The sequence below is a fragment of the Triplophysa dalaica genome, chromosome 23 (genome assembly GCF_015846415.1).
Source record: "Triplophysa dalaica isolate WHDGS20190420 chromosome 23, ASM1584641v1, whole genome shotgun sequence".
NCBI lineage: Eukaryota > Metazoa > Chordata > Actinopteri > Cypriniformes > Nemacheilidae > Triplophysa > Triplophysa dalaica.
In genome coordinates this window covers 15,198,085-15,209,187 of record NC_079564.1, presented here as the reverse complement: position 1 = coordinate 15,209,187, position 11,103 = coordinate 15,198,085, and the positions used below count along the sequence as shown (strand labels likewise).

General features: G+C 37.2%; 2 protein-coding genes across 2 annotated transcripts in view; one reads left to right on the top strand and one right to left on the bottom strand.

Annotated features, from left to right (window-relative positions):
- Positions 1-324: 324 nt before the first annotated feature.
- Positions 325-8,655, top strand: txndc5 (thioredoxin domain containing 5). The gene is made up of 10 exons (XM_056738077.1): positions 325-574; positions 1,710-1,862; positions 2,069-2,174; positions 2,291-2,387; positions 3,140-3,255; positions 3,514-3,600; positions 3,727-3,876; positions 5,778-5,860; positions 6,354-6,483; positions 6,742-8,655. Exons 1-10 carry the CDS (start codon positions 387-389, stop codon positions 6,862-6,864), a joined length of 1,233 nt encoding a protein of 410 aa, XP_056594055.1. The 5' UTR covers positions 325-386; the 3' UTR covers positions 6,865-8,655.
- bmp6 (bone morphogenetic protein 6) overlaps positions 8,492-11,103 on the bottom strand; it is a 30,216-nt gene continuing 27,604 nt past the window's right edge. The window contains exon 7 of the mRNA XM_056738076.1: positions 8,492-11,013. Coding sequence (XP_056594054.1) covers positions 10,864-11,013 — 150 coding nt within the window. The 3' untranslated portion in view covers positions 8,492-10,863. The remainder of the gene's footprint in view (positions 11,014-11,103) is intronic.

Below are 11,103 nucleotides of genomic sequence, written 5' to 3'. Positions count from 1 at the left end.
TATTTCTAAGAGAAAGTTATTATTTCAAAACTCTAATCTCACTAGTCCTACAGTGTTCTTATTCGTATGTAAGCATGCAAAATTATATTTTTTAAGTTCTAGCAAGTATTTAGATTTAGTTTAGACTGTTTTAAACGATTATTGAAAAAACGTTTTGTCGACAATAAAAGTTCGGTACCGCATGTCTCTTATGGGGCTCCGTACAGCAGTGCCCCGGACATACAGCTTTGGCATTGAAGAGTGCACAGATCTACACATCATATGGTGTGAGGTCACAGCGCGGGTCAGAACTGCAGCGGGAATGAACATGTTTTAAAGATCAACACTGTTAGCTAGCGGCTCACACTCATTTAAACTCAAAGCGTTATTCACACAATCGCTGGATCATGGCCTGCTCGCTCGTGAACATGACGCCGATTTTAATAAGTTTTATGTATTTGGCGTTGTTATTTAGTGGGATTGGTTGTGAAAACGACACAGACGAGGACGAGCACGCCAAACACACGTACACGGTGGAGATGTTTAATAATGCCGTGTCAACCGCTGCACACTTCGTCATGTTCTTCGCGCCCTGGTAAAAGAAGCTCATTCATAAAACATTTTCATTACATTCATATCAATTGGGTCCTGCATTCTGAAGATTGAGTTGCTGTGATGTTTGATGTGATCTGAATGCCATTAAACACTAATTAATATACATTTACACGGCAAAATGGCATATATGTCATAATGCCCAATTAATAATGCATCCTAATCCGAAGACGTAATAAATAGTGTCCAATGATATCAAGCGACGATGATAAACTTTACTATAGACCTTATGTTCCTGCACGTGAAGTTTCAGTGTACGTGGCAGATCATGATCACGAACAGCCATGAGTTTATGTTAACTTAAACCTGCACTTCCTCCTGAATTCTCTAATACAGAAGAACTTGTTTAAAATCACTTGCATTGTGCAATGCTGGTACCGTGGTATTAATTAAAGCACCTTACGTCATCTGTTATTCAAAATGAAAGGCCGACGGTAGCAGAGCATGATCTATTAGGGGTGCAATAAAAAGTATTTTTTTGGTCAATAATGATTTTAATAAGCAACTATTCAGATATGTGTAGCTTGCTGACTTATTTGAACTTTTGACATTAAAATAGATCACTGTTAAGGTCATATTTTACAGTTTATCAGTTCAAAAACTAACTTGCTTGTAATGTAGTGCTGCCTCATCAAATTATGTAACATTAACAAATTGCAAATGTTTTTGTAACTGTTTATTTTTAAGTTCGTTATCAGTTTGTTTTATCCTTTTGCCTTTTTGTTGTATTTAGATATGTGTTGGTATTCAGTAATAACGTTAATCATGATCATTGCAATTTAATACACCATCAGTATTCTCCATGACATATTGGTATGATTCACAGAGATTTACTTGGATGTAGAAACGGATAAAGACATGTCTTATTGTATTGTATACTTTATATTATTATATTATAATGTGCAGAATGTTGTTGTGTTTAATAATGCGACCTTTTCCCCCCTACTAAACAACGTTTTTCAAAATCAATGTTTTTAATCAATAACCTTTAAATAAATCTTTAACTGGATGCATAGCTTGTGTTAGTGTTCATCTTTTGCTCATGGGCTAAAGTTATAATATGCTTAGTGTAAACTAACCATTTAATTAAAGTGTTTTATTGTATTTGCCGTGTGGAGGTGTGGTCACTGTCAGAGACTTCAAGGGACGTGGAATGAGCTGGCAGATAAATACAACAATATGGAATCTCCACCAGCATATGTTGTGAAAGTCGACTGCACTAAAGACACCAAATTTTGCTCCAGTGAACACGGGATCCGTGGATATCCCACGTAAGTATTACTGTGTGCTGTTATACATCATACTCAAAACATTTATACCGGTATACTGATAAAAGAAAATAAACAGCCATAACCATATGACAGTCATGTGCTTCAAGATGGTGCACAGTGTGTTTTGATGACTCATTAACTGATTTGAGCTTTGCTTAAGGTGTGTGCAGTTGTCCATTACCTCTCACCGTGTGTGTGTGTTACAGTCTGAAGCTGTTTAAACCCGAGCAGGAGGCTGTGAAGTATCAGGGTCCCAGAGATCTGCAGTCCCTTGAGAACTGGATGCTGGAAACCCTGCAGGAGGAACCTGAAGTACGATTAGAAATATCATGACTCATATTCTGCTTTTGCTTTTTAACTTGGCTAGATGAGCAGTAATTCTAGTTACGGAGCATTAGAAAACAAGTGTATTTGTTATTCCACCCCAGGAGCCTCAGAGTGAACCTGAGCCCCCGAAAATCCCTGAACCCAAACAGGGCCTGTATGAACTCACAGCCACAAACTTCAAATCACACATATCTAAAGGTACCAGCCATTAATACATGTGTAGAGGCTATTCGAATCACAACACACTTTGTTTGAATAAATCTTAATCGTGTCCTGCGATTGCAAATGTCGAGATAGCACTTATTTATTACTATTGACAATACATATATTGTAAAATAGATGGTTCTCTGTGAAACTGACTGTATGTACAAAATATTCATCTATATTGTACACATACAATGTATATAATATAGTAAAATTCATTCTTAATAGATAAATACTTTTTTGTCCTGCTTTGCCCAGTGTGTCATTATTGCTTATTTGTAAAGATGGTAAATTTATTGAAGCCGTTTTTTATTTGACTATTTCAGTTTGAGCCATTTATGGCTACTCTACACCCTGTTAACGGGATAGTTTACCTTCAAAATGAAAATGTTGTCATTATTTATTCGCCCTATTGTCATGTCAAACCTGTGTGACTTTCTTCTTTTGCAGAACCAAAAAGATAATTTTTGGAAAATGTTGGTGACAGAAAACCGTTGGTTCATTGGTTTGTTCGTTCGTTGGAGCCATTCAATCAATGGAAATCAATGGGGACCAACGGTTTTCAGTTACCAACATTTTTCAAACTATAATCTTTTGTGTTTTGCAGAAGAAAGAAAATCGCACAGGTTTAAAATTACAACAGGTTAAGTAAATGATGACAGAATTTCAATTAAAAGGTGAACTATCCTTTGACCTGTTCATTCACTCCTACGTGAAGTTTATACACATGTTATTGTCTTTTGAAGGTTCTCACTTTGTGAAGTTCTATGCACCTTGGTGCGGTCACTGCAAAGCAATGGCTTCTATATGGGAACATCTGGCCACCAGCTTTGAGCATTCAGACACTGTCAAAATCAGCAAGGTGAGAAAGACCATTATAGAGCAACACAAAGGACTGCAGAAAGTCACCTGCTTTTTTTTTGTTTTGGTTAATGAAAAGTGAAGTTGTCCTCGCACGTTTAGTGTTGTTGGTGGCAACAACTGCAATTTTTTTGTTGTACATAGAGTTTTGTAATGTATGTTGTAATTGTCCATTTTTTTCTTATTTTCCTAACCCTATTCATAATATTTTGTAAAGTTGTACTGTGTGTTGACCAATGCTTTCTGTTCGTTGCTAAAGGTGGATTGTACGCAGCACTATGAGGTGTGTTCAGATAACCAGGTCCGTGGTTACCCCACACTTCTGTTCTTCACTGATGGAGAAAAGGTAGGAACAACTTTCCCTTTAGAGTAATGCTTGTTTTGTTTTTTGCTGGTTTTGAAAATTATAAATGTCCTTCCGTGAATCATTGACAGGCTAAACATTTCTAAAAGCTGTGCGCATTGTTTACAGATAGATCAGTACAGAGGGAAGCGTGATCTGGACTCATTTAAAGAGTTTGTGGATAATCAAGTCAAAGCTGCCGAATCTAAAGATGAACCGGCAGTAGAAGAGGAGCACGCTCATGAAATCCCTCCCAGCCCTGAGCCGGAGAAACAAGAGGTGTGTGTGTTTTGAGACATAAGAGGTTATGTTTGTAATGTTCTGCTTGTCACTAGAGAGTTTTGATGTTTGAAGATGCAAGCAGCAAACCCTGTCCTTTAGACACATGTGCGCCTTTTAAACGAGGTTGTAATTATGGGCAGAGCAGCTATTTCCTCTTGCTGATGCAAAAATGCACACGGGTTGGTGGGCTGGCATGAGGTTTGTGAGCGAGTACGTAAAGAACTGTTATTTTGTTTTTGTTAATTGTATTTCCTGTGTTCTTTAAAGCTTGTCTGTTATGACAGGATTCTGGAGGGATGGGGTCATTATAGACGGCTTTAAAGTTTGCTTTACATGGGTTATCATTAAGATTCATTGTCTTTGTTCAATGTTTGAAACAGATTAAGTCTGAAATTATTTTATTCAAATTATTCCAAGGAATTTTTCCCAAAACTCCTGACTGTCTATCAGCTGATCTGTTGTTGTACTTAGAAGTGTTAAAGATTGCGTATCACAGGCAGTTTCTGATGGTCTTGTATTAATCTTGAGTGCCTAAACAGTAGTATTGCATACGTTGTATCTTCGAAGAGTATTTTGTTTGATCAAATTTATAAAAGAGAGACGTATGACTTAGTTTGACTTACTTAATGTTAATGTCTGGCAACCTTTAGTACTGGGACTGCGCCATCTATCAGTTTCAAACGATCTCCAAATCCACCGTTATATCCACCGTTTATATAATATCCATCACAAATTTAATTTCTAAGAATTTATTAATCTGTATGAATATTGTTATGATTGTGCTGTTGGTAAATTTAGCAAGATTTACTTGATATTTTTAGTTATCTTTATCTTTCCTTGTGTGATAGTAGAACCATTCAAGTACACTGTGGTAAAATCTTTGCAGCCTTATGGAGTTTTTGGCACAAAACCGTAACTAACATTATAAGTGCACCTCAGGCAAAATAATTCAAGTAAAATATGAATGATGGGACCCCTGTATGAGGAAACACGGTTAATTATAAATGGAAAAGGTATGAAAGCAGGCTAATTGCTAAATGCCTTAACAACATGAGTTGACCTTGCTCTTAAACATTCTTCTGTATTGGCGTTCTAATTAATTGAAGCAATTTAAAGCAAGTGAGATGTATTTAATGTTTAGCAGGATATGATCACTTGTAGGGTGGGGGGGTCCCTGGGGTTTATTCTGTGAGACGTCCTGCTTTCTAACATTGAGCTACACAATCAACTCTTTAACTGTGCTTAACATTAAACACGGAACACTAGTGTTAATTGTGCAGAAACTTTCCTGGTACTTAAAAATCTATAATTTACCTTATTAGTAAGTTTATTTATTTTTTATGTAGCCTTGTTGTGCAAGCACTGTTGAGCTTGTGCAGAGGCAGCAGCTTTTGCCAGAGGGGAACTGGAAAATCCCCTGGTTGGGCCTGGGTTCTCCTGAGTTTTTTTTTCTCGATTAGAGTTTTGGGTTCCTCGCCGCCGTTTGCATATTGTTTTGCACTATTTGCCTGGCCGGGGGGGCTGCTTTAGAATTTAGAAGTTAGATATAATTAATATTGCATACAAGAATTTATAGTCAGTTTATTATTTGACCTGTGGTTCTCTCTCCTATGTTTGCTTTCACTGTGCGTGTGTGCGAGTGTGTTTGCGTGTGTGCGTCTATGTCAATGTGTGTAAGTATGTATGCATATTGTGTGTGTGTGGAGCATTTGTATGTCTGTCTTTTGTTGTTTTCACCTTTTTCTTGTTTTTACAGGTATATGCCTTTAGTTGTTTTTCTTGTATTCAATGTGTCTCATGTACAGCTGCTTTGTAACGATGAAAATTGTGAAAAGCGCTAAATAAATAAAGTTGAGTTGAGTTAAACAATGTTAAACATGTTGTTTTTTCCCTTTTAGTCTAATGTTGTGATTCTGACTGAAAGCAACTTTGATGAGACTGTTGCCAAAGGTCTTACCTTCATCAAGTTTTATGCCCCATGGTAAGTGTTAATACAGTTGTGTCAAATATTTCATAGATCAACAATAATTTTGTTATTGTTACTGATTCATAGTTTTATAATGCAGTGATTTAAATAATATTATTTTTGCAGATTTTTCTCAAATACTGCATATATATATAGGTATATATTTAAACTGGCAAATAAAAACGGGGAAGCGTTTTTTTTTTAAATGACGAGATAACTAGTCAATGGCGGTGAAAGAGTTAGGGACAACAGTTTTGCTATAATATAGTATATGATCGTCATTATTTTTTATGTGGAAGAACAGCCGGGTAAAATATGCCTTGATTATTTAGAATTTCATATTACATTATCCTAAGCTGTCCCCTACTACTCTGTGATTCAATCAGAATCGGCTCTATTATCATTTCCTTGGATAATTTTGAGCACTTAATGTCTGATGAGAAGTGCCGGATTGGCTGTACTCTTCCTCTGTCGGGCAGTGAGTCACGCGATGTGTTTTGTGTTTAAGGTGCGGTCACTGTAAGAATCTGGTCCCTACTTGGGAGGATCTGTCGAAGAAAGAGTTTCCTGGTCTGACTGATGTGAAGGTTGCTAAAGTGGACTGCACTGTAGAGCGAACGCTATGCAACAGATTCTCAGTAAGTCACGCTAAAACTTTACGATGGTGAAAGCTGTGTTGTGACAGCAATTGAAATGAAATGATGCAAAGTAACTAGTTTTAAAACTCTGGCCAAAATGTGCAATAATAAACTGTAACATTATTCCTGCTTATTCAAACAGCATTTAGGCTTCAGTTTTATTATATTCTAGACAGCAGTTTAAGTTCTGCTTTGTTTTGGCTTTTTGGCTGTTTTCTTATTGCACACAATGGAAATGTAAATGCTTGATCTCTGTAGGTGCGTGGATACCCAACGCTCATGATGTTCAGAGCAGGCCAGCAGGGGGAGGAGCATAACGGTGGGCGGGACTTAGAGAGCCTGCACAGTTTTGTCATGAAGCAGGCCAGAGATGAGCTCTAACTCTGCCCTCATTTCAATCTTCATCTTCCCCAGAAAACACACCTTTTTACATAAAACCTATTGTTATATGTATTGCTTTTCTTCAGCTGTGTCCCATTTCTAATGGGAGGACATTCTCTTCCGCTTATCGCTTCAAGGGATACTTCACCCAAAGATGAAAATTCTGTCATCATTTACTCACCTTCGAGTTCTTCCAAATCTGTATACATTTCTTTGCTCTGATGAACACAGAAAGATATTTGAAGAATATTTATAACCAAACAGATCTTGCACCCCATTGACTCCCATAGTAGGAAAAAATATTTAATTTCGAAGAATGTAGGAGAGCAAACAGTGCCGGGGCACTTTTAACTTTGGTTGTATTTTATCCTACTATGGTAGTTAATGCAGTTTGAGATCTGTTTGGTTATAAGCATTCTTCCAAATATTGTTTTATCTTAAAGAGATTAATACAGATTTGGAACAACTCGATGGTGCGTATATGATGACAGAATTTTTTTAGGGTGAAGTGTCCCTTTAAGGAAATGTGGACATAGACAATTTTGTTTTCATACTGGACCAGACCTTAAAATGATTGGTGATTTGCCAACCACGCTGCTGATAGTTTTGTCCTTTCTCCTCTTAAAGAAAGATCCAACATCCATTTAGGAGACATTTTTTTGCAAATGTCAGTTATATAAGGGCATTCAGGTTTTGTTTTTAATATCAAGGAAATAAGACCTCAGGGACACCACGTACAATGCAGAGAGAAGAGTGACATATCATGCAAACAGCACTTTTGATTTTGTAGATGGATTTTTCCCCCTTCATGTTAAAAGTGATTTGTTTGTCTTATCTGGTTTAGCTGGTCTCATGATCTAGTGTTTATGTGGTTGGCAGAGCTAGTCTACGTTTAACCATCTGACAAGTGCCCCAAATCCTCTAAAACCTTCAAACCAAGCCAATATAACCAGCTCGGTGGCCACCTAAAACCAGCAAACCACTTTGGTCTGGTTTAAGATGTTTTTTCCCCGAGCAGGAATGCCAATGCTTCCCTATGATTGGATTTGTCCTCAAAAAGTCCTTAGTGCTGTTAAAAGGTATACAGTATACAGTCCATAGGGTTTCAAACATATGCCCAATATTGTCATTATATAATCCACATGTTTTTATTTCATTCTCATGCACAATGTCATATTTACGGTTTCTTTACAGTTATGGTCGAGAAAAGAGAAAACCAGTTATGGTACGGTGAAATTTGTCTTTTAGAAAAATGTTAATGGCAAATGTGGGGTTTTGTTTAGTCCCTGTTGTGTTTATGCTGTACATCACGCTGTTTCTTTTGATCAGATTTGCCTTTTTAGGTTTGCATTCTCATTCTTTGTCTCACTAATGCAGTGTTGACTGCTTTCATATGCAGTCAATGACATTTTAATACTTTACTGATTACAACACTACAATTGTGTGATGGTGAAATTCTGGTTAGCACTGCTTTAGGAATACTGTTTCTTGTGTATGTGCACGGATTACCTCGAGGGGTTTCATTGATTTAAACAAATGTCATGTTGTTTTTCAAATATTCCTCACACGGAAATGATTGTTTTACTTGTGCTGGATCTTAAAGAGAAGCAATCAGAGAAACCACGTATACAGTTAAATCTTTATGGGAGGCACATGGTCAAAGGAGACCTCAGTGAGAAATCGAAGTATTTTTGTTGCGTATGAAGAGGGGGAACACACATTGCTGGGGGGTTTTGTACAAAAAGGCACATTGTAACAAATTGAATAATAAAATGTCATTTTTCAAAAATAGCTGTTTAGTTTTGTTTTCATTACTCTTGTTATATTTTTCTGTGGTATATAGAGAAGATACAATAAATAGGCCGTACAATTTACAAAAGTATTTACATACATATGTCTAAACATGATAGAGACATGTAAACAGCAGTTTACCAGAGGTATGTAATATCATTGAGAATATCATTAAGGGTAGGAATAGTTGGGACCAGCTTGTTATTCTTGCTCATCCAAATTCTCCTCTGAGGCCTATCATCAATTTCATCGTTCACACTGCAAGATTGTTAGCAGGAATGTTATCTACTGATGGACAGGCAATAGAAAAATATATACAAGCTTTTCGTTGTGACAATGCGCTTCTGTTGCTTACATAACTGCGTTTCATTTGGCAATTTACTTTGGCCAAAGAATACACAAATAACCATACAACCAAATAGCATAAAAGTATTTTTTTCAGAACAGGTTCTTGTTTCCCAACCCTATATATGATTCTGACTATAAACCAGGGTAAAATATATATTTTCTACAATTAAAATACACATCTAGAGCTCCTTCAGAAAGAGCCTTGTACCTTTAAAAATCCTCACAGGGAATAAAAGTCAGAAATGTCCAGTTGCATAGTAAAAGTCTGACAAAGTCACAAACAATAAATATAGACCTGTGTGGGTATGCTGGTTCAGGATACGTTTTTTTCGATTTCCGTAGCTCTCACTTGTCCTGTATGTCATGAGAGGTGCAGGTGTGCTGCAGGGAAATTAAAGATCTGTGGCGTCGGACAGCATCATAAAACAGTTCCATCCTCAGAGCGGCAGCATAATGCTTTCATTCTTTGGGTTGCGTTAAAGTGAACAACCACTCATTCTGACTCGCCTATGTAAACCACAGGTAGTGTAGAGCAAATATTGGAAAACCTAAAATATATATTTTTTTTTTCTTGAAACCCCAAAACAGTCCTTTGGATTCAAGTGAGTTTAGCGATCCGTGGAAATCCACAAAACAGGGAAAAATATTTATAGTCTTCCGGTTGACTGTTTAAAGGGGTCTTATGGCGTGAACATATGCTTTTCTGTGTTTTTGGTATGCTATAAATTGCACACACATTTACAAGACCCATAAAATCGCAAAAATGAATGTGTCGGAACAATAGATGCATTCTATCAAAAAGTGAATGCTCACCCAGACCTGCCTGAAACACCTTGTGTAAACACACCCCCACAAATCTACGTCAGTTCGTGGTATGATTTGACTAAGACTGCGCAAATGTATACACAAGTAAGGTGGGCGTACCTGTAAGTACGATTGCTTTGCAAATATAGAAAGAGGTTTTACATTTCCGTCACAAGCTTGCAGTATTCGACCAATCACTACGCATTGGTTAACTTGCCAATCATAGCACACCTTGCTTTTCATAGCGATGAGCGTTGTAAATAATCTGCACATTTGGGAGAGGCGGGGCAAAGAAGAGATACACACATGCACGGTATTTGGAAAATACAGCGTTTTTTAAACTTAAATCGTGTATACACATTGCATGACATCTAAAACAAACCATAATATTTGTTTTAGCCGTGTCATTTGACCCCTTTAAAATGTTACAGTTAAACACAAACTGCACTTATAGTTAGCAGTTTTGGGGGGTTTTAGAGGGCATCAGGTAAATTTCCTGTTCATAGATTCGGTATGTCGGTTTGGCAGTCTCTAGTGTGTTCATATGTGAACTGGCCATATACTGTATGTGTGAAAACAAAAGAGGGAGAAGCAGCACATTTGTTTGATTCACACATGATCTTTTCTTATGAACATATATTAAAAATTTCTTTGTCCCTGTGTCTAATGTCATGTTCTTTGACTGTATAAATTCCATTAGATGAAATACTTGTTGACCACCATGTATATATGTTCTAAATAGTATGCAAGGGTGCAGTATGCATACTGCACTTCAAAAGAGTTGTGGACAGCTTTGCTTAATTTTTTTCTTTTGTGACTCCTCAGTTTCAATGGCCTCATGGGTTAGAAGAGTGTCCATCCAATGCATACTTCAGAATCTTGGAGGAAAAATTGAACCATCTTTGGTATTTCTCACAGATTTTTTGAATGCTGAGGATTGTAGTCCTCATTTGCATACTTGGATTTTTGTTAGTAGGGATAGACGGAAGTAGACATATTCGGATGCAGTGCCAGTCTCTGTGCAGCGGTTAGGCAGGAGAGTTCATGACTCCTGTGTCAGTGACATCCGCATGTACGCACCACCATGTTCTTGTATTTTTTAAGAATGACATTGGAGTTGTCATCATAGTAGAGCACAGAGATTGCATGCAGTTTTTTAGGAGCGCAGCACGGCTTCGGGACATTCGCGGGATTCATCAGGTGCACCTGCAAAGTGAAGCGAGTAAAATTTGAAAATCTAATAAAGAAATTATAAAGAAATGAGAGGAAGTGCATTACAGTGATTGTATTCTGGCC

Excerpts from the sequence above, each read along its gene's own strand:
- txndc5 (XM_056738077.1), top strand. The coding sequence starts at position 387 with ATGGCCTGCTCGCTCGTGAACATGACGCCGATTTTAATAAGTTTTATG. Across the intron at positions 575-1,709 it reads GTCATGTTCTTCGCGCCCTG|GTGTGGTCACTGTCAGAGAC; the intron begins GTAAAAGAAGCT and ends TGCCGTGTGGAG. Across the intron at positions 2,175-2,290 it reads CCCTGCAGGAGGAACCTGAA|GAGCCTCAGAGTGAACCTGA; the intron begins GTACGATTAGAA and ends ATTCCACCCCAG.